The sequence below is a fragment of the Lontra canadensis genome, unplaced genomic scaffold (assembly GCF_010015895.1).
Source record: "Lontra canadensis isolate GAN:19392208 unplaced genomic scaffold, GSC_riverotter_1.0 scaffold29, whole genome shotgun sequence".
NCBI lineage: Eukaryota > Metazoa > Chordata > Mammalia > Carnivora > Mustelidae > Lontra > Lontra canadensis.
In genome coordinates this window covers 4,989,992-5,014,143 of record NW_022631023.1, presented here as the reverse complement: position 1 = coordinate 5,014,143, position 24,152 = coordinate 4,989,992, and the positions used below count along the sequence as shown (strand labels likewise).

The following is a 24,152-nucleotide window of genomic DNA, read 5'->3' as shown; positions in this document are numbered from 1 at the left end:
TTTTCAAAATGGGCAAATACAGTATTGGCAAGCTTTAATTACTTATATATTTCCTGGCTGTCATAAGAAGAACAATTACGCAATCCAGACGCCCATGTTATACGGTGTCAGCTCCCAAGAAGTCTACAATCCAGAACTGTTACATCCCCAATGGAAGTTTTAAACACAAGGGAAATTCACCCCTCTAAATGGTCCTGATAACTTTCCACTTCTGTGATAATTAGGGCTTGCTCACCAGGGAATAAAGGAAAGACTGAGGGACTGATTATCTCACCTCATTCATTTTCTTGTAGAAATCATCCTTTAATTATTGAACTCTACATCTGAAACTAAGGATGTACTATATGTTGGCTAATTAAATTTAAATAAAAAAAAGAAATCATCCTTTATAGTTTTAATGATAAATGGTAAGTCCATGTAAATGTCTACGAAAGCTCTGAGGGTGGGTAAAAGCCAAATAGACTTTGAGACTTCCAGTGTGTATTAAATATCTCTGTAAGTATCTTAAGTTGATGGCTATACAATTTGTCACCCAACCTGGGACAATTCTGAGAATGAAACAGATAGGAGGAGTAATTATGCCAGGAGGACAGGCACAATCTCAGACTATTCCAGGCAAAGTAAGATCTAATCTTAGGGAATTTTCCGCAGGAATTTCCAATATTTTCAACAAAGATAAAATTTTCATACTCCATTGCTGTTCTATCATATATACGAACCATCTCCCTCACACTGTATGGTAGTAATCACAAATGCATCACTGACAAATTGGAAAGCCAAACAAAGGAAGGAACACATCTGAAGCCACCTCGCAGTGCCATCCCAGAAAGGTAACTGTTAACACTCCCAAGGAGTCTGAAGAGTTTCTCCTCCCCAGCCCCCCGGAAACTTGGAAGCCTAGTTCTGTGGCCAGTGAGGCCTGGTATGTAGGGTTCTCCTGATGGGGTGCTGTGCTGAGGCTTCTACCATCTTTCCTCTTGCAAATTCCTGAATGTCAACTCCATTCCAATTCCTGGGTGACTGGAGAAGGCCCCCAACTATGTTTTTTTTTTTTTTCCCCCTCATGGTAAGTGGAGTATTTCAGTGTTCTTGGACTGAAAGCGTCTTGCTTTAGTACAAAAGATGAAAACAAGGACTTCATAATACGGAAGTGAAGAACCTGTGCCTTTAACCTTAGAACACTGTAGACACTGCCTCAGGATCTTCTGCCTTAATTTATGGAGAAGTTAGATGCTGCTGTGATTATTATTCTTTATTAAATGTTATTTCATTTAATCTTAAAATTCACATTTTTTTCAGGAGGTGCTAAGCTGTAAACTTCTCTGCACTGATTGTTACACCATACACTGAAAACTCATCTTCTTTTATCTATTTTTATCTTTTTTATCGTTATCTTTATCTTTATTTTTTATCTATTTTTCATCTATTTAGTAAAGTTTTCTTCAGTTATTCCTTTTTTCTCTGTAGATGAAGTTTACGTACGGTGAAATGTACAAGCCTTAAGTGTAAGAATGAGTTTGTTAGATAATGAGACTGTGTAACCACTCACAGGAGCACGATGTAAAGCATTTCATCACCCCAGAACATTCCTAGGGCTCCTTCCAATCAACACCCCTCATCAGACAGAGGCAGTCACTGTCCTGTTTTCTTGCACCCTGAGTTAGTTTGCCTGTTCTTGAGCTTCAGATCCCTATTGTCATAGAGTAGTGAACGCTCTGTACAGCAGATACTCGACCATCACCACAGCAGTCAGCAAAACCAAGAAATGTGACTTTGGGACAGTAGGACCGTGTAATGTGTTTGTCTTGAAAGTCTGCCAGCTGACTGACCATGGCCCTCTCAGCGATTTCCCCAGCCCAACCAGTACCATACACCCCATCTATTTGTCATGCTTCTCTCGTCTCCTTCAATCTAGATCATTCTTTTGTATTTCTTGACTTTGACATTTTTGAAGACTTATTCCATAGCTGGGTGCTCAAATTTTTTTTTCCTATTTCTGCATAATTAGATGCAGGTTATGCATTTTTGGCAGGAATATCATGGAAGTAATGTTGTCTTTATGTGATTATTGGCCATTGGTGTATCTCCTTTTGTGAAATAGCTGCTCAAATCTTATTTTATTTTAAATAAAAACTTTTAAGCCTTTCCTCATTCATCAGGGTTCTCTCATGATCTATTTTTTCTACTGCCTACTTTGTCTTTTGACCTCTGCTAACAGTAGCCTTTTTTTTTTATATCAAGTTTTTATTTATTTATTTATTTATTTTTTAATTTTTACTGGATTCTTCTTCATATTTTCCAGTTCAGATTTTAACCAAGTTTGTCAAGGAAGTTTATTTTTGGCTTTTAGAACTCCCCACTGTTTGGGATTTAGGACCACCCTCCTTCCTGGAATTTCAACTTACCTCCCTCATTTGCAGGTGATTTGACAGTGCAGACTTCTGTCCTTCTATACCTAAATCCCATAAGACTATAGCTATCTGCTTTTCTTCTAGTATTCTAGTACCTCCCTTCCGCATCTCACAAAGACTGGGGAATGTCCTCAAGGAAAAAGTGGTATCAGGGCAGATATCACCTAATCCTTTCCTCTTCTTTCAAGGGTCCAATCCTTTCTTCCTGCTTTTGGGTGTCTCTCCCAAGTTTTGTTTTTCCTCAAGTTCATAATTTTTACGTGCTTGCAGTTTAGTCAGATAACATGCTATTCTATCATTTCCTAAAACAGGACCTGTTCTTATACTTTTCTGTGATTCCATTTTCCAGTTACTGTGGTTTGATCTTGAACCTAAAATTATTAGATTTCATTTTCCTTAGACTTCAGTTCCAGTTTCTTTGGCCTCATAGAAAATATTCCCAGATTCTGCATTATATCAATGGCCATTCTTAGCTCATGGTATTGTGAGTTTTTAAAATTTACACTAATCTAAAGCTATTTCAATGGGAATAATAAGAGGCTTTATCCAAGGATACTAGATAGACACCATTTTAAGGCAAATTCTAGATACGTATTTATAATTACACTTCTGCTCTCTTTTGCTACATTAGCACTGTCATCTCTCAGATGAGAAAAAAAGAAAAGTGAAGCTTCTTGTCCTGAATGGAAACTGACATGCGATAAATAAATCTGGAAGTATGCTCAGTATGCTCCTCTGCCCCCTTTTTTTATTCAAGTGACAGGCTTTTCTGGTGATGAAAGCAGACATTATTTTCCCAGTGAGACCCAAGTGTCTTTGAAATCTTTCTTGCTGTCATTCTCTGGTAACCTGAAATCTTTTGACATCATTATGGATTATCAATATGCTCTTTAGGTTTTCTTAGTCACACAAGATAGTTGCCACGGTAACTAGGCCGAGACAGGTATTCTCTCCGTCTTCTGCAAAGAATCTAAAAATAGTGATGTGTAAGGACCACAGCGCATCAGCAGCAGCAAACCAGCTCTGTACAAAGGGATTACTCGCTGCCCTTAATTATTATGGGGATCACAGTGTCAGGCATTTAATATGGGTTCCATGCCTTCAGCTAATTTCACCTCTGCTTTAAGAAACTGTCTGCAAGGAAATGCTTGAATCAAAATAAGAATCTCATTGCTAAGCCTGCTTCTTCTTAAAATTAGCTAAGGTTAAAAAAATAATAGAAATATCCTTGAAGAGCATCAAGACATTTAAACTTATATTCATACATAAATATTTTTTTTTCTCTCTTTAGGCTATATGAAAGTCATGTAATCATTTTAATCAATGTACACCAAATGAATATTCAATTATACGTAAAGACATAATTTCCAACAAGACGCACACACATACAGGTAAAAGTCAGTTCAATTATCTGGTGATAAATGTATGTCTCCCTTGAATGTTACCTTGATAGCTTTTGTTCCCTGGCTGATTGATCAGCCTGCATATGTAAGCAGGCCATTAAGAAAAGAAAATGGCATTCCTAGGACCTATTATAACAACCCAAGGTCCTTCCTCATAAATTTTGTTAATCTAAATTTGTGAATATCTGGACCCAACTGGGGACAACTGTACACATCAGGTGCCACTTTTTCCTTTCCACCAAGGACTATGCTGAAATTTTGCCCTATATTTTTTCTGCCAAATTGTATTTCTCAACTGGGGGCTATTCTCTCCCTACCCCACTCCACCACCCGCCACCCCCAGGACAATGTCTGGAGGTATTTTTGGTTGTCACAACTCTGAGGGACTGCTACTAGCATCTAATGGGCAGAGGCCAGAGATGCTGCCACCCCCCCCCCCACAGCATATAAAGTGGCCCCTCAAACAAAGCGTCACTGAGCAACTCCAGTCTATGGTAATGGATGTCAACCAAACTCGAAGTTGTAAGTTTTTGCCATCTGTATCTTGACAAGTAATTAAACACACAAATGGGCAAATTTCCATTACTTAACCTAATGTGAAGTTACTTTTGTTATGTCTACCACTTACAACTTTACCAGCACTGGTTCTTTCATTAGCCTGATTTCTCCTGAAGCATTAGGGCAGAGTTGTTAGCTAGTCAGACAGAGAGAAATCTTAGCCCTAGGACTTAGCAGCACTGCTTCAGTGTTCTTCTCTCTGAGTGCTCTGGGTTTGCATTCTGGTGTGGCCGAACCCAGTAATGAGGCCCACTGACCTTCAAGGACCACCTGCACAAAGTCTTGAGCGGACAGCTTATCCTTGCGCACAAAGCACTGGTATGCGCCCCCGTCACTTTTGACCATGTGATCCATTATAAGGTTTTCGTGGTTGATCCCTGTGATCCTCACATTTTTTCCAGGGTTGAGGATTTCACCATTTCGGTACCAGGAGAGTTCCTGGTCCTCACTGCCTGTCACGCTGCAGGACAAGGAAACCTGGCTACCCACACTGCTTTTAACTTTCCTGGGGCTGATGGTAGCTTTCAGTGGCTCTGGAGATTTTGGTAAGAGAAAGAAAAAGAAGGTTAAAAAAATCACATATGTAGACATCATTTCAACAACATGCTGAGCTTTTGACAAGGCACATGCATCACGGTAAGCATACTCTCTACAGTTCTCATGTCTAGCATTATGTCATAGCACGTCATTTTGTTCAGGACCACCCTCTTCATTGTTTGTCTTTCCTTCTCTATGTAGCAAATAGACTGGCAATGGTCACCTTGCTTTCCCAATGAGTAAGTGTGAGGATTAACCCACTGACAATAAGAAACACCATGTTCTGGTTACTGGTAAGGGAAGAGGTATTTAAATATTTAAATCCTATTGCCTTGTCCCAATATAGCAGCACAGATGGGTTTCTCTGAGACATTCTCTCACATTGCCACACTCGCTCACTGCCCACCCACCCTCATGTGGTTTAACCAGGGCCGGTCATACACAGCTGTAAGAAAACAGGTGGATATTAGAATTCATGGCCATGAAAACAGGGTTTTTCTTTAAAGTGAGGCTAACTGGTTTAGACAGGGATGGAAATTTCCTATTTGAGGTTCCACATTTTCATTCAACAAACCCAATTGGATGTAGCAAGTTCATTTATTGAGCATCTATTATAAGCCAAAAACAGCGTTAAACTTGCAGGTAAGACAAAGATGACTTTTATGGTATGACTGTCATATGCCAAATAATTACTAATATCTTTTGTACATTATTTAAGTCTTGCATATTTTATCTTATCATATCCATTTTACAGAAGAGGAAGTGGCTGTTTCAGAGAGGTTAATTAACTTCACCAAATCCACTCAATAGGTAAATGGCAACAACCATCTTTTTACCCCAATTATTCCTGACATCTTGTGTTACCACACCAGGACTCTCTGGTTTCAAGTTCAGTCTTTTGGTGGAGAAGACAAATATAAGAGTAGATACAGTAGCCGAGCAGTGATATAGGGTCCATCAGAGACATCTAATATGTGGAAGGGGATCAAGAAAGTCCTTAGATGTCAAGGATGGATAGACCTGAGCCCAGCTGCAATGAAGGGGTATTTCGTGAATTAGGTGGTGCAGGAAGACTGTGTCTGCTCACTGTGGATGCAACACAGCATCTCTGTGGAAAATTGTGGGAGAAAAATGACAAGGGCAACCTGCAACAAGATTACAAAAGGCCTCAAGATTTTGGAATTAATTCAGAGGAGACTAAAGGAAGCATTCAAGTATTTTTAGCAAGTGACTATACGGTCAAACACATTTTTAGGAGAATTGACTGATCATATTGTGTTAGACAAATTAGAGATGGGTACTTGATCCGTAAGGGGGCATGGCAATTTCTAGTTGAGGTACAGTTAAGACTCAGTCTGGGACAGATGGGGTTGGGGAGTGCGGCTGAGAAACAATGAGTTACAGTCTCTAGGACTTGGCAGGACTTGGACGCAGAAAGGAAAGGCTTATAGAGAATGCAAGATTTCAAGTCTGCATTTGGGGGGAGGGGTCGGGGGGTGAGACATTTTGAATAAGAAGAGCCATTGGCAAGGTAGAGATGGCGGAGAGTTTGGTTTGGTTTGTGATCTTGTTGCTTTGAAGTGCCTGCGAAACATCTGATCTAAAATTGAGAGACACGCTCATCTGACACTCAAGAAGGAAGCTGAGGCAAAGCATGCAGATCCAGGTTTATTCTCAAAGGGGAGGGCTCTGGAGCCATGTAAATGAAGAGAGTGCCAGGGGGAAGAGATGGAAGAGGAGAGGGTGTTGGATTTGGAACCCAAGAGAATATTTTCTGTCTAGAGACAGAAAGACAAAAATGAAGTCAGAGAGAGGTGGGAAACATTCAAGAGGCATTTGAGACTTGTCTGATGTGACAAAGAAGCATAGTAGTGAAAATAAACACAGTCAGAATTAAGACCTTTCCACAGGTAAGTTTTAAAATGTACACAGTGATTAAATGCCTTTATAGAGAAAGCAATAAATTAAACCCTGAGAGCTGAGCATCAGATGCTGGGGGATGGGGATGTCTCTGGGGAGGGCACCACACTGGACTTTGAGAGATGGGATATTTGAGACCTTCAGGTCTTTGAAAGGCATCTTCCATGTGGAGGGAGCAATGTTCAGGATAGGAATGGGTTTGTACAGAGAGTAGGAAAAAGTTATATTTAATAGGAGTAGATTTCTTTGAAGCAAAACTATGGGCAATAGGACCAGACAGGCTTACTTGGGACGGTTTGATACAATCCTTAAATACAAATTTATCAAGCAGGAAATGGGGCGCCATGAAAAGTATTTTAACACAGAGGAGATTCTGAGCTTGGGAGGATACTTCTTACCTGCTGTTAGTTCTGTATCATTGCATCTAGAAGTTTCTTCAACTACAGAAATAGCGTAGTGCATATCTTATTTCCATTTCTCCCTAATCCCAGCCTAAGCATGTTTATGTGATATTTGCAAAACCCATCCTAGGTAGCTGGTCCCAGGCAGTCTCTGGGATGTCTATGCTAACAACTTCTGTTGGTTTAGAACAGCCCATGCTCAGGGTGACATTGAAAAGATATTTCCATAAACAGGAATGGGGTTGGCAAAAGGCCAGGATAAGAGACCGCCTCCTCTTTCATTGTCAACTCTTGTGATTTAGCTTGTTGAATTAGTTCATCAAATTAAAAAAAATATACCTCTTATTTTATGTGATATATAATATTATATATAATGAAAAGAACATTCCATTCACATCTAAAAGTCACCTATTTTGACCAAAGTTCTGCCCGTCAACTGTGGCCATGTACTCTTGGATAAAACTGAGGGGGTCTGACTAAAGTGCTCCCCGTTGCAGTCAGACCCCTCCTTCCTCTGAGGCTGGCTTCAGCATCCTTCTCAACACATTACTCAAGATAGTCACTATACATATATTAGAGATGAAACATATCCACCATATTTGAACTAAATGATATGCAGTAATGAGTCCAAGTCCAACATTTTTATCATTTAGAGCCCTATATTTCTTCTGATCATAGCCCCAATCAGGAACATCAAATAGCCTCTGAAAACTAGCCAAGGTTGCACACTTTGATCTGACCACTGTTGCTTGTGTTGACATCACAAGGCCACCCCTCTTCTGTCAGTGTTCAGACAAGGTGGGCATTATTAATTCAACAGTTAGGTAATATGATCTCAGATGCATCTCCTGTGGCCTAATGGAAATCTTGCAGGTTCAGACAGACCTGAATTCGAATCCTAAGTCCCAATCTCCCCAGCTGTGTAATCTTGAGCAATCTGTCTGAGCATTCATTTCCTCATCTGCAAAATGGGGTAATACTGGTCTCAACAGGACTGTTGTAAGGATTAATGGAAGACTTTAGTGAGAGCCTGGAAGTTATCTTGTAATAAGAGCTCCATCAAAGGTGGTCAGCATCACCATTCCAAGCTACCATCCAACTTACGTTTCACGTACAGGTGGCCTATCACCTTAGCAGTGCCGTATCTGTTGGAAACTTCACACACATAGCTGCCTGAGTCTGAAGGACGAGTGTTCTCAATGACCAGCCCCGTCACGGTCTTCTGGAACCTTCCAGAAAGTTCCAGAGGCATGTTGTCCTTCAGCCAGCGATAATCTGGCTCAGGATGCCCAAGCGCTTTGCAAGGCAACTCCACACGCTGCCCTGCCATGGCTTTGCGATGATCAAACCCATCCAGTATGGATGGGGCTGAGTTCGCTGGGTCTGAAGAAGAAAGAAAAACTCTTAGATGTGGTGAATGAGTTGAAGTGGCCATTTAGAATCATAGGACCTTGTGTATAAGTTAATCTATACATCATGCTAACTACTGACAACAGATCTTTAAGATTTTGTTAAAGAACAGAAAGAAAAACCCTATTCATTGAAATTTCTTATGTTCAGAATTTTCAAAAGGCTAAAGCAGAAAAGGTTCTGCTTTTCATTTCCTACTAAATAACTAAGAACTCCAGAATCAGCATGCCTCTATAGGAGCTGCTGGCCCAGGCCAAGAACTGAGTTGTCTTGTGACCAGAGAACATCAGGCTTCCCCTTTCAAAAGAACAACAGTAGCAGAGATAGTGGTTTGGCATTAGTAAAATTTATTTCACACACACAAAAGAGAGTTTTATAGAGAGTTATGGAACTTGAAGTGTTTTATTTATTCTTCTCACAATATTGTTGAGCCTCACATCCAGGGCCAGTATACAGTCAGGAATTAGACACATGGTGACAAATGAGACAGGAAACCCTCGTGGAGCTTACAACCAATTCCATGAGTGGGGCTGGCAGGCTATGTGCAAGCACACGAACACATAAAAATGGTGTGGCCTGTAGTAGGTACAATGAAGAATTGGAAAGTCTGACATAACAGTGAGTGAAGGTGGATTTGTCAGGAGTGGGGTGAGGGGGACTTAGGGGTGGTCCTCATGGATGTCTTTCACGATTGCTGAGAACAGACAAAGGAATGAAGATGATCAAGGTGTGGCAAAAATCAAATGGTTATTACTTAAGACACAGCCTTGTTTTTACAACACAACGGTATATAATTCACCTGTTCTCCCCAATGATGTTTGCCTGGTATTGGGTTCTCGAGCCTGTTGAAGAAAAGTACCAACTGCTCTCAAGAACTGGGTCAGTGGAAACCATGCAGCTGGATGACCAAGCTTGCCTTGAGGAATCAACGTTCTCAGGGCATATTATGAAGAATGCAAAAACAGAGGTCTTCTTTTGGATGCCCAGCATAAAAGTCAGTAACATTTCCTTAGCCTCTCTGTTACTCTTCCTGTTAAGAACTTGTGCTAGACCACACACATGAGTGGTAGCACTGATTTCCACACGGATATACAGAACAGATATGGGCTCCTGGCTTCTGAACTCTTCTTACCTTTGCCTTGGTTAGAAAAGCACCATGGCTGTTGTGATCTGCCTACAGTAAACACAAAAGCAAAGGACTGGATATCCTCTATCCTATCAAAGAACCTTCTGGAATGGTCTCTTAAAGTGCTGTGATTCCACAGTTAGCCACCGGGGGCAGTCAGGAGACCGGAGTGAAAGTGGCAACCCACTGAGCAGAAGCTGCGTCTGCTGGACCTTTCCTTGGTGACCAATGGAGATAAAATCCACAACATACCGCTGCTGTTCTCACCTCCCTGGTGCTATATGCGAACAATGTGAATGTTCTCATGGGATATGATGACAGGCTCTAAGAATCTCCTTTCTAGGACTCTTCTGCAGTTCCATTGTCCATTATAACTGAAGAATTCCATAGCCCATTATTATTCTCACTCACATGTCTGGGTGCAGGGCTCCAGAGGGATTACAGACCTAAGAAACCCACAACAGCAGGTGCAGAGCCCTTGCCAACGGAGTCCTTATTGCTTCAATCCTCTCCTGAAGGAATTGAGACAGACTTTGGAAAGTGTTGAAGAGCAAGTGAGATTCTTATGGACCACATAGTTACAAAATTTATTGCTTTGCCTAGAGTGGGAAGTAGCATTGGTGCTAGAGAAGGTGACACAAAGAAGGTGTCACTCCTTTGGTGGGCATGGCTATTTATTTATTTATTTATTTTGTAGAACAAGTCTACAACCCAGGAAACAAATGGTGCCCATTTTTTTTAAAGGTACCAACTTCAAACGTGAGTCACACAAAAGCAATACCTAATGATTGCACTTAAAATTTTTGTTCTGCAACTAATAGTTGATAGAAATTTCTCAAATATGCTTAAAGTAGTGCTGTGTAAATCTGACTTTTTTTTAAATAGAAGGAATGGAACAATTGAATATCCATATAAAAAAGAAGATTTTAGAAACCTTACCTCACACCACCTACAAAAATTAACTTGAACCAGGTCATAGATTTAAGTGTGTGAGTTAAAACTGTAGAACTTTCAGATGAAATGATAAGAAAAAGTCTTTATGACCTTGGGTCTGGGCAGAGTTCTAAGATATGACACCAAAGACACAAGTGGCAAAAAATCAATATATTATACTTTATGACAATGAAAATATTTGACATTTTTCAAGAAACCACTAAGGAAAAAATAAGGAGCAACCTACTGGGAGAACATATTGCAAATAATATTTCTGATAAAGGGCTTCTTTCCAAAAAATATAAATAACTCTGACATCTCTATGATAAGAAAAAAAAATAAAAATTTGGACAAAAGATGGAACGAATGCCCAGGGAGCTCAGTTGGTTAAGCATCTGCCTTCAGCTCAGGTCATGATCCCAGAGTCTTGGGATTGAGTCCCTCACTGGGCTCCCTGCTCAGTGGGGAGTCTGCTTCTCCCTCTGCCTGCCACCCCCCACCCACTTGTTCTCTCTCTGACAAATAAATATATAAAATCTTTTTTTAAAAAAATAGATAAAAGATCTGAATAGATATATCACCAAAGAAGATATACAAATGACTAAAAGCACATGGAAAGATGCTCACTGTCATTAGCCACCAGGGAAATGCCAATTAAAACTATAATGAGATACTACTTCACACCCACTAGGATAGTTTTTATAAAAAACACAAACAAGAACCGGTGCTCATAAGAAGTGGAGAAGAAATGGGTCCCCTATTCACTATTGATAGAAAGGTAAAGTGGTATAGCCACTTTGGAAATAGTTTGGCTATTTCTCAAAATGTTCAACTTCACTTTACTACAGTGCCCCAGAAGTCTGCTGCTTAGTTATCCATCCCAGACAAGTGAAACCATGTTGACTCAAAGACCTGTTCACAGATGTTCCTGGCAGGATTTTACAAAATAGCCAATAAGTGGAAACAACCTGATGTCCATCAGTTAGAGAAGGGATAAATGAGATGTGTGTGTACATACAAAGGAATATTATTCAGCAATCAAAAATGGTGAACTACTGATACATCTTACAACATAAATGAACCACAAAAGATTATGCTAAATGAAAGAAGCTTGATACAAAGCCACATGTTGTGAGATGCGATTTATAGGAAATATTCAGAAAGTGCCCATCTGTAGAGACAGGCAGTAAAATAGTGGTTACCTGGGACCAGAAATGGGAATTAGGATTGATTCAAATGGGTCACAGGGAGTTTTCTGGGTGGTGCAAATGTTCTAAACTTGGATGACATTGATGGTTGCTCCATTTTCTATGTTTACTAAAATAACTGACTTGGATAATTAACATAGGTGGAGTTGATGGACGGTAAATTAAATCTCAATAAAGCTACTTTGCAAAAAAAAAAAAGAGTGGCACATTTCTTTTCTATTTTAAATACACAATTTAAGCAATGCTTGAGACAGACTCTACGGGGAAAATTTGGTCATGTACAAAATTAGTACAACCAAACATCACTGTATTTAATTTTCATCCCCTCATCTTCAATCTGTTTATCTACATTTAAAAATAAGTTTCTATCATAAAAACTTGCAAACTCACATATGAGTAGAAAAATAATATAATGCATCTCATATATTCATCACCCAGACACAGAGGCATCAAAAACTTTTTTTTTATCATGTATTTGTTTATTTCTTTATAGTCTTTGCCTTTGGTGCTATCATACTGAGTCAAATTGTAGAACCTATGTCATCTTATCACTGTATCTTTTTATGTTTCACTAACAAAAATAAAAATTTTCTTATAAAACTGCAATATGAAATAAGTCAAGCAGAGAAAGTCAATTATCATACGGTTTCACTTACTTGTGGAGCATAAGGAATGACATGGAGGACATTAGGAGAAGGAAGGGAAAAATGAAGGAAAGGAAATCAGAGGGGGAGAGGAACCACAAGAGACTGTGGACTCTGAGAAACAAACTGAAGATTTTAGAGGGAAGGGGAGAAGAGGGATGGGTGAGCCCAGTGACGGGTATTAAGGACGGCACGTATTGCATGGAGCAACGGGTGTTATACATAGTGAATCTTGGAACACTGAAAAAATAAAATAAAATAAAATAAAATAAGAATGAATGAATGAATGAATGAATGAATAAAACCACAATATCAGTAACATACAAGAGTTATAATAACCTCTTGATACCATCTAGTATCCATTCCATATTCACTTTTCCTGATGAGCTAAGAACACATCATTATTACATTATTAGTATTTGTAATTGTGCTAAGTAAATCAGCCTTGTTGTACAGTTAACAGTTAATGACTCTCGATTCTCTTTTCAGTCAAAGCAGGATCCCCCTTTTCTCTTTCATGTCTTTGACTTGTTGGAGAAGCCAGGTGAGTTGTTGTATAGGAAACCTCCAGTCTGAATTTCTTTCTTGATGGTGTCATTGAACATGTTCTTCTGGCAGTATTTCTTATAAACTGCAATTTAGCTCTCATGAGCAATTAGATCAAACTCAGCCTCTTTCCTCTCTTTCTGCATGCATACAACATGAAGCTTTCTTGCACTCAGTGACGTTGAATTGATCAACAAGTTCGGGTGAAAAAGTTTATCTGAATCACTTATTTCATTAAGGGTTGAAATGATTTTCTAATTGTCTTAGCTCCTTCACACTCAGTAGATGTAATTATTCCACAAATAAGAACTTTCCTCCCTAAACTAGGATTCTTCGGTTATTTTGAAATACAATAGTCACAGGAAAGATAAAGAGAATTGCGGTTCTCTTTAACCTACCAAGTATCAAAATCAAGAGTTGGTGCCCTAGTTTCCCCTAGGAAGGTTAATGAGATTTTTATTGTTGCTTTGATTGTTATTAAATAGATATATGTGTGTATCAAAGTATATAAAAAATGAACAGATATGCATATGTGCGTGTGTGTATTCATAACGAAATCAAAAGTTTTTAAAATGTTCTATGGTTATCAATCAAATACGATCGTTATTTTTTGAAATTCAACTCATCAACTCTCAGCCAAGGAGAACCCCTTCAGAAGTTGTCCCCTGTATCATTTTGATAAGACCTCATTAATGTTTCAGGCCCATTTATACATTTCCTGTCCCAGACACTACAATCCACCACTCTTCCAAGGAGCCATAGTCCCTTTAGGGGGAGTACTAGAAGGACACTAGGATCTAGACATTAGAGGTGCTTGCTGCTGTCCACTGCCCATTGCTTCCAGGCCTTTTCAACGTAAAGACCTTGGGGACCCATTCATAAGAATACAGCAAGTGTGCACTAATAGTTTCTATTGGACATTTTAAGAAATTTTGTATTTTTATCTTTCCTCTTACACTGAAAGTCTTGGTTCCAAATAAGAGTAGCATAAACATGATCACCCCCTCCACCCCATTATCCATTATAGTATTTTATAGGATGGGGCTCCTCCAGGGTCTTTCAGGGCTTCTAACCGCCTCTGTCACCCTTAGTAATGCTGAGTCACTAGAGCCAGTCTGGCTCAACTTGACTCCTAAGGCCAGCAGTTCCCTCGGGGTGACTCTTTGTTCTCCTGAAAGTATTTGTTGGACACTTGGGAGACCTTCGAGGAGCTGGGCCACCACTGAGCGATGTGGTCATATCTGACTGCTCTCATGGCTGTTTGTACCCATCTTCCAATCTGAACTCAGGTCGATCTACCCGAGGGTGGTGAATGCTCCTAGATACATTTCCCCAGGGGCCACTCAAGGGCAGATTCTCTGCTTTGGAGAGGAGTATCTGTTGACTATTCTGCAGTTCTGTGACCGTGTGGAGTCCCAGCAGCTTGGACCTGTTTGGCACCCCCCCGCTTCTGCTACATGGTGGCCATTCCTGCATGCCCCCACTGTGGTCAGCACTCTGTCCACACACCGACCCATGACCAAGTGCCACTGAGTGCTCCTAGGAGGCTTTGTTCCTGTGTTTTCTCTTTTTCCATTGTATTTGGTCCGCTTTCATTTCAGGAGGAGTTTAAGAGCATTAAAAACCTTGTCACTAGCATGCCCCCACAGGACCCAACCCCATGTGTGCATTTTGAAATGCTTGTAAATCTAAAGTAAAATTAATTTTTATTTTTCCTTCAAAGTTTAGATTCCTAGAATAGTCATCTGCACTCAATGTTGATGGTCTATTTTCTAACAGTAACAATTTCCTCCCTCAACTACATTATTAACATTTCTGTGAAAAAAGGTCCTCACAGTCATGTTCTACATACACAGACTCTCTCAAGAGTCTTTCCATGGCCCTTGACTCTGTTGACCCTACAGCTATACCTCTAACCCCAAATGCTCAATGTCTTGGCATGAGACATTCCTTCATGAAATTGTGCCCTGAGGCTCCACACTTCCCATCACAAATGCCCACTGGGTGACCTCATGGACCCCACACCCTTCCACATGAGTTCTGCTGTCAATGTTTAAAACATTAGTAAGACATTCTATTAAAAACAACAACAACAACAACAACAAAACTTGGAATTAAGAAAAGTAAATTTGCCTCTCCAACCCTAAGACTTAAATTTGAAAATTAGTATTTAATAATTTAGAATAGAGAGAAACAAGTCCACATTTCAGGGTTCTCTCTCTCTCTCCTTCTCTCTCTCTCTCTCTCTCTTTTTTCTTCCCTAGTTTTCTCCTTCTTTTTAGATTTTCTATTCAGGTTTCTTTTTCAAGAAAGATGGGCTTTCAGGGATGCCTGAGTGGCTCAGTCATTTAAGCATCTGTCTTCAATGAGGTCATGATCCCAGGGTCCTGGGATCGAGCCCCACATTGGGCTCTCTTCTCAGCGGGAAGCCTGCTTCCCCCTCCCTCTGCCTGCCTCGCTGCCTACTTGTGATCTCTGTCTGTCAAATAAATAAAACAAAATCTTAAAAAAAAAAAAAAAGATGGGCTCTCAAAATACCATCACTTATTTCATTTTGGGGGGATGGAGAGATGCTTTTTGCTTCTTTTGCTAAAATTCAATTTAATCTTGTACCCAGATCCACCCCGTAACCCTTCCCCTTTCTTGTCCCAATACTGTTACGACATTCCTCTTGACTGCACACAAGATCTTTTCGAGGATATTCTGAACAAGTAGAACACTGAGCTGTCATTAAAGCCACATAGACAAAGATCACAGAGGCCATTCACATTCTCACTCCTTTTTCTCCAGTCTTTTTTTTTTTTTAATGGGGTATAATTTTACTGCACTGACTGCTCTTGCCCTTAACAGAAGCAACAATGTAGACCTATAAAGGGATAAAGTAACAACTGGCATGAAAAAGAAGAGGTAAAGAAAAAGTATTTTTGTGTGCAGAGAAAAAAATCTCTTGATTCTGAGTTGTATTTGCAAAGCCCCTGGAAACACGGGTGGAATCTGGCTATTTTAAGGATGTGAATGCAGATGAGGAGCCCAGCAAAAGCACAGTGAGTAGGTGTTCGGGCAATAATGTTTTTAATTACGCCAACGGTCAACAGCTTTCTGTCCTGTCTCCCTCACAAAGCATCACTACAAATAAGATAAAGATATTCAGGTCACAAAGCAGTTTTACCTCCTAAAGCTGCAAGGGCAAAGGCCAGATTTTGCACCAGATTTCTAGGACCGAGATGGACATCTCACATTCTAATTGGGCTCCATGAAGAGCTAGCACATCACTGTGTGAGGGGGTTGCTTATTTGTTTGACAGATGAGCAGGTAACAAGCCAGTGGTGAAGATTATGCAAAAGGTGGATATTTTCTCAAAGCATAAATGCTAGAAAGGAAGGCACAAAACTGACATATTACCAGCAGAGCGGAATCAACGGCCTTCAGGTTTTCCTCCCTTGAGAATAATTCTGGAGGGGAGTGACTATCCCTTTACCTTTCAATGTGGGTTTTTTCCCCAACATTGTTAGACATAATATGGGGAACAAGAGCCATGTTCTCTGCACCCGTGCCCTTCTTCCCTCAGAGCTATGTGTCACCGAAAGCCTCACAGTGCTGGTGAACAGGACACAAATACACAGGGCGAGGAGGCATTCTCCTCAAAGCAGAAGCCATATCGGGTCTCAGGACTGTGGAATTTTACAAAACCTGAAATGGCTTTGCTTAGAATACCTATATGGGTACTGTATAATATTAGGATTTGTTTAAAAAGAAAAAAAAATAAATAGCTTCAGTTGCTGAAATATTTTGAGGAAAAAAGAGAAGTCTTTGTTTGAGTCATGAATTCTACAAGTTCGGTTGACTTGGGTCAGGACTCTGACGAAGGAAGAACAGAAATGGTAACCACGGTCTCGAGGGGTTTTTACCTGATACAAAGAGTCGAGCGCTGTTACTCTGCCGGGTCTCCCCCGTGTATCTATGCCGTGTGATACAGCGGTAGTTATATAATCCATCTTCATTCTGTACATCTTTAATATACAAGGCTCCCGTGGATGTGATGAGAAATCTAGATCCTGCAACAGAAGAAAAGGACCTCCCAATTAGAATAGAAGGAAAGCAACTCAAATCTCACCAACGGAGACAGTGCGTCTTCCCCACCTGAAGGAAGCCTAGGCAAAGGCTAATGCTGGGAGAGTGTCAGTTACTCTGAGTCCAAACTATTTTAATTTTTCAATTACCCTAAAGTAGGAGTTTCGAGTAAGTATCCTACATGGTAAATATATACTTAGAAAACCTAATCTCATGAATGAAGTTTTAAGGTCATGTTTGATCATCAGAGCGGAGAGCGGGCATACAATGATGCGCAGTGAGTTTAACAGATTTTCCTTGGTGACTACTTCTCTTACAACGTGATGAATCAAGGGACTGTTAACCTCATTCAGTGAACTTCTACCTCACACGAGCATGAACTTTCACCTCAGTTTGACATGTTTCCATGAAACTCACATATGTTAGGCTGGGAAGGAGTGAAATATCCACAAACTTCCTGGAAGGACTGTCTTACCCCCTCATAACAACAACCAACACTTAACGCTCGATTCTGAGACTGAGATCAGCTCCCCATCGTGAGTGTTCTGGAGGCCTGTGTGGTTTCTCAGTCATGACTCAGATAATCGTCAACCATCACTTTCCCTCCGGGATACACGGCTTTGCTGGTCTCCCCGTGCAGAACTGTCCACACTAAGAGACCAAATGCCAGTGCTGCTCTAGGAAGGATGAAGAAAATTCTTCCTTTGAAAATGTAAATATCTGAAGACAGTTTTTACTGTTCAATTATAATTTGATGATAAACCAAAGGAAGGCAAAGGCATGAACCCTGAAGCGAGCTGTGGCACCCAGACGGGGAGTGACTCAGGATCCCACTCTCTGAAGCTGTCTGATTTTCTCACAGAATATTTCTCTGCCTGCTACAGTTCTAGTTGGGGGATAATGCAATTTTGTGACTTTTGGTAAGTGCTAATATACCAATAATTCACCTTATTTTATTGTTTGTTGTTTTTAGGTTCATTTGAAACTTCCTTTTTTTTAATTTGAGTCAGAACTTACCAGGCATCTTGACTTCAATAATTTTAGGTCTCAAATAGTTAAGTTATGAACACAATTCCTACAGCCCTTGGTTGTTTTTTATAAAGATTACACTTTATTCCTTAACCAGTTTTTCACATAAAATAAAAATGGCTTCAAAAGGGCATGGATAAGAAAAAAAAAACCAACACAAAACAGACGCCAATCTAGAATAATCTTTTTAAAAGAACGCAAATTAACAAAAAAAGTACAAAAATCTTTAAGTAAAAAAATTCACTTTTTAAACCATTTTAGTTATTTCAGGATATATTATAAATATGGTAGATATTAGAATAACTAGAAAAGCAAATGCTGTATATCCTAGATATTTTCGCTTTATCCTCCCCCAAAGAGAAAGCAACTAAAAATACCTTTTGCCACTTGTCATATGTCACCACACACCAGCATTTCTTACCAATACATACTGTGTATAATTGAAACATTCTTTCTTTCAATATATTTTGCAAACTTACATGATGTTTTAATAACCACCTCTTTTAAAGTACTGAGCCATAGACAGTAAAGAGGAACAAAAAGATCATGTGTGTCATTCCTGGCACCTTCCTCACACAGGGTATTTTCGTTAGAATTGGCAGGCCATCGGCAGCGGTGAGAGGTAAGTGGAAGCACTCTGTGTACTGCTTGCTTAGAAGCGCTGGGAAATGCACCGGGAGGAAGCAGCCTCACACGATCATTACTCTGCCGATTCTGAGAAGGCCCTATTCTCCAGGCACATTTAATTTAACCACCTACTTGCTCCTATAACATCTCACTTTTTTTTTTTTTTTACCACTTTGTACGCCAAATAAGACCCTTAAGACATGTTTTTTCAGAAGAACTTGAACTTCACTTGTTTCAAATATTCCTGAGGGGTTCATAGGAAGAAGGAATTGTCCCAGCTACTGTACCTCATTGAAACCATCTCTGTCTAGTGACTCATTTCCCACTGAAACCCTTTTCAAAATTGACCAACATTTTAAATCAAAACAAAGATGGAGAACAGAAGCCTTTGACAAGGAGAGAGCCCTGAAGACCCAGGGTCTGGGTTAGTCTGAACCCCCAGTGGAATTTTCAGGATCAACAAGGACACAGAGTCTTTGGAGCACCAGATGTCTTGTCTCCATGGTGATAAGAAATCATCTTAACGGCTCCCTAACTTGCCACCACGTGCCATTTCCTGCCTTATATCATCGGAGCCTTTTGTAACACATAGAAAAAAAGGTTCGTTCACATCCTGAACGGGGATTGAAGAATGTAGCTCTGTTAAAATAAGCAAACACTGAGATACAAAATATGGATATGCGTAATCAAAGCACACACGAACTCTGTCTCTGTCTCATACACACACATATACATGCACGCACACACACACATACCTTTGCTACTCACAACTGTCTGGTAAGATACAACTGTGCAAAAAGCCAAAATTTTATAGGTGATTTTATTTCCCTTGGAAAACCGTTAGCACTTCAGATGAAAACATTTCTCAAACATAGTGCATACTTTGTGTCATGTTAAACATAGGGCAGATCAGTCAACTGAATGATAGTGAATGATTTTGGGGGTTCTGGGTCATCATTATGGATATCAATTATTGAGCTACACTGCTGAGTTATTACAGGGATGTCTCAGAAGCTATCTTGGCTTCTCAACATGCACTAAATGGTTCCCAGATGTTGAAGTCCCAGCTCTGTTTTCAGCAGTGTATCTGCTCCTTCCTTTGCTACCAAAGCAAACCAAGAGTTCTTCTCTCTGCTGCCCATACCCCCATCAACACATCCACAAGGTGATACATTCAGTACTCTGAGAGGTGGGAACCAGACACAGCACAGTTGTTAGAGCACTGCATAAACTAAGAATCTGTGAGTCATGAGGAAGTGTTGGTGTGGTTCTCCAATGTTATTGATGTGAGCTTGTATGCCAGTGCCACTAACAAGCCCACAGCTTGGGACCAGGTCAGCCAGATCAGCATAGGGGCTAGAGGGATATTTCTATCTGGAGACATAAAGCTAGCAAAGAAAATGGAACATCCGCACAATTGAGAGTATTCTAGGAACACTCAGGGTTTAGGTCCTGCAGCTACGCTCTTCCTGTTTCCTTTTCCAGTTTGTTATGCAATAGCATCAGAGCAGAAATTAAAACAGCGGCAGTCTTAGCCACCCATTTGCTCAGTTACATGTAGCTCAAGATCTGAGCTGCAGAAGGCAGGTGTCAGAGACGTCCAGAAGGAAGCATATGGAAGCTGATGCTAGGAAATCCAGAGTTGAAGGGTATGCCAGTTAGTGGGCCAGCACTCTCCTGGGCTCTGGGAATCCAAAAAGGAATGAGACACAGCCTCTGTCTTCAGGGGGCTTATGACCTAAAGAGATTTCGGTCTTAGGGTAGGAGACATGGCATCAAGGAGAGAAAATGATATGGAAAGGAGAAAGCTAAAGTGTGATCAGGAAACCCTGTCTCTCCTGGCTGAAGGTAACTGCTAATACCAGGGAGGAAAACTGTATTATTACCAAACCTGCCTATGTCCTTGCAGATGGCTCCAACATAAATAATTAACTTTCTGTGTTAAAGCCTCCTTCATTAATCTGCTTGATCAGTCTACTCAGCTAATTTTTTTCTCATTCTTTTTTTTTTTAAGATTTTATTTATTTATTTGACAGAGAAAGACACAGCAAGAGAGGGAGCACAAGCAGGGGGAGTAGGAGAGGGACAAGCAGGCTTCCTGCCAAACAGGGAGCTAGGGAGGCCCGATGAGGGTCTGGATTCCAGGAAACTGGGATCATGACCAGAGCCCAAGGCAGATGCTTAATGACTGAGCCACCCAGGCACCCCTTTTTTCTTTTTTAAGATTATTTATTTATTTATTTATTTGACAGACAGATATCGCAAGTAGGCAGAGAGGCAGGCGGGGCGGGGCAGGGGGTGGACAGCAGACTCCCCGCCAAGCAGAGAGCCTGATGTGGGCCTCAATCGCAGGGCCCTGAGATCATGACCTGAGCTGAAGGCAGAGGCTTTAAGCCACTGAGCCCCCCAGGTGCCCCCTTTTTTCTCATTCTTGTAAAGAATCAAGTTAAAAGATCTTTTCCTTAGTACCAGGTAGAACAAGCTTACCCGCCTGTAAGGATTTCTCATTGTGGGAGAAAGAGCTGGGTTTACTCATTTGTTAAGAAAAAAAAAAATTGAGCAAAGGGAAAAAAAGAGAGATCGAGAAAGAGAGATAACAAGACACAGACTCTTAACTACAGAGGATAAACTGATGGTCAGCAGAGGGAAGGTGGGGGGAATGGGGGAAGTAGGTGATGGGGGCTCCGGAGGGCACCTGCCCTGATGAGCACTGAATGATGTACAGAATTGTTGGATCACTACTGTACCCCTGAAAAATGACATGACACTGTAAGTTAACTACGCTTGAATTAAAGTTAAAACTTAACACAACACTAAAAAACAGTAGAAAATAAAAACAAAGATAACTAAAACAACAGCAACAACAACCACCACAACAACTGGGTTTTAGAATCCACTGGCTCCAAATCCCCAACCTGTCAAAGTCACTTCCCAGACAAGGCACTCAGCCTCTTTAAACTTGGGCTTGTGTATGTAGGAAAGGCAGGTGGTGAAGAGCTTCCTCTTTGTTCCGGTGTTGAAGCTTAGACGACTGCGTGGCTGTCGTGTCTCAGGGGGTCACGCATCAAGTGGGGTATCTAGAGAAGCAGGCGTGATGTGTGCTATTTTGCTGTTCTGCTGGGCGTGGTCAGTGGTCCGCCAACCGCAGGAGCACAAAGCTGCCCAGGGCCGTCAGCCTGCCTGGGCCAGACAGGGATGAGCCCACAGACATAGTATTGAATTGTTCAAGCATTTGCTGACTTATCTGAAGCAGCCTCATGTAGCAGGAAAAGCATCTGAGTGGAAACAGCCCGGCTGAGTTTTATATCACATTCCTGCCACTTGAAGCGATGTCATCACGGGCAAAATATTTCCCGAACCCCCGTGAGCCAGGATCACACAACAGGGAACTGGCAGGTGCAGAGGGACTGAACAAGGCCTGCGGAGCCGCTTGCTAAATCCCAGGGTGCGGCTGGGGCCAGAGGACGGCCGTACCAACAACATCCTCAGACATCCTCCCTGCAAGGAGCTGGGACGTTCGTGGAAACCCGAGGTCTTCCTCTACAATCATCATCATGTGATTTGAATAAGAATATTCCCTGCATATCTGTCAGTATCTAAACACAAGGCAGATATTCTGAAGTTTTCCAAAGTAACCATTTCTCACCCTTTGTATCTCATCCAACGCAAGGTCCTTCTGTTCCTCCTTCGAAGATACATCCAGGATGGTACGCTTCCCCATCTCTGCTACACGCCCTGGTCTGGAGGTCCCAGGCTTGTCTCACTCTGTTTCTACTGCTCCTCTCAGCCTGTTCCCCATCCAGCAGCCGTGGTCATTCAGTGCAGTAGATCAGATAGATCATTTACCGTCCACTGGATCCCACTGGACTGAATTATTCATGGTGGCCTACAATGGCTCAGGCTTTGGCCATATTTCCAAAAGCCATTCACCCCCTCTCTCCCTTTGCCACCACAGTCCAGCCAACCTGTCCTCTTAATCGCTCTACCTGAGGAACCCTGAGCCCATCTCTCTACCTGGCTGACTCCTTCTTATCTTTCTAGCCTCAGTTCCTAAATCAACTTCCCAGCAATGCCAGCCCACATGAACGTACCCACGGTCACTCATCCTCACAGAGCTTGATTTTATTACATCTACGTGAGGTTGCCTCGTGTATGTTTAAGATTGACATAACATCTCTCTCTTCCAACCAGAATAGCAGAAACTTGATTTGCCTTGCTTGATTTTTCATCTCCATTACTCAGAGCGGTACCTAGCTGTGCTATCTGGAAATATTTGTTCAGGAGGTGGGCGGCTGAAATGGTCCATCATTGCTTGTATACACATGTGTCTTTTCTTAAGTCTGGGTAAAGAGAAAGCAAGCCGAAATACCTCTTTTTAGGTTTCAACATGTAACTGCCTCATGTATAATACATAAAAACCGTATTTATTTCCCCTCTAGGAGCGACTATAATATATTCTTTTATGAAAATGAGCATATTTTAAGACTTTGCTGTTAATTATTCTTTCATTATGCTCTCTGGCTTTTTCCCGTGCAGCCGGGCTGTAAGCTCTTCAATAGGGACAATACTATGTTCAGGAAGATTTTAAACGCGTATTTGATTTTTTTACTTAGTCAGAAATATATCTTAGGGGTTTTTTGCTTTTGCAATCTGAACTGAGTTAATAGTAATTAAAAGAACAGATGGTTCTTCTAATAGGATGCCAAATGGTAGCGTAACACAATGAAACTTTTATCAGCTGTGCCTGCCACCTCCAAGTGACAGCCGGCTGTGTAATGAAACTGGGCTTTGTCCCGTGCGCTTTCCATAACAGTCTCCAAGAAATAAGAGGAAGATTGAAAGCTAAGTTCTAAGTATACGGTGCCAGAAACAAGATGAGCTTCTGAATGGATATCTTAACATTTTGGGGGGTTTGAAAACTGAATTAGCATTAACTAAAATAGAAGTGGAAGCAGATAAATATATATATATATATATATATACACTCATATTTTTATATATGCATATTTATATATATTTAAAATCTATGATAAAGATAGAGTTATTGCCTTCTCTTAATTCAGATGTAGAGTAGAATGGAATTGAACTCTACCTTTGGTTCTGAGGTAGATCTGTTGTGTGATGTGACGGGTGGACGCCAAGCCATAGGTAGATACAGGTGTGAAGAAGAAGCTACAGAAACAACTTGGAGAGGTGAAAATTCTTTGAATTTTCAAAGAAAATTATGTTGAAAGCTACATATAAGGGAGAGGAGTAGGCCCTCAAGATAAGACTTCTAACCTGGTGTTATGGGTTGAAGTGGGTTCCCATCCCCCAAAATTCAGGAGT

The 24,152-nt window shown here is 40.8% G+C and overlaps 1 protein-coding gene across 1 annotated transcript in view; it reads right to left on the bottom strand.

The window, feature by feature from the left end:
- Positions 1-24,152, bottom strand: part of DSCAM (DS cell adhesion molecule) — a 655,321-nt gene that overhangs the window by 291,014 nt on the left and 340,155 nt on the right. Inside the window, exons 4-6 of the mRNA XM_032865305.1 lie at positions 17,006-17,152; positions 8,335-8,613; positions 4,630-4,905 (exon numbers count right to left, since the gene is read on the bottom strand). Of these exons, the coding sequence (XP_032721196.1) occupies positions 4,630-4,905; positions 8,335-8,613; positions 17,006-17,152 (702 nt within the window). The remainder of the gene's footprint in view (positions 1-4,629; positions 4,906-8,334; positions 8,614-17,005; positions 17,153-24,152) is intronic.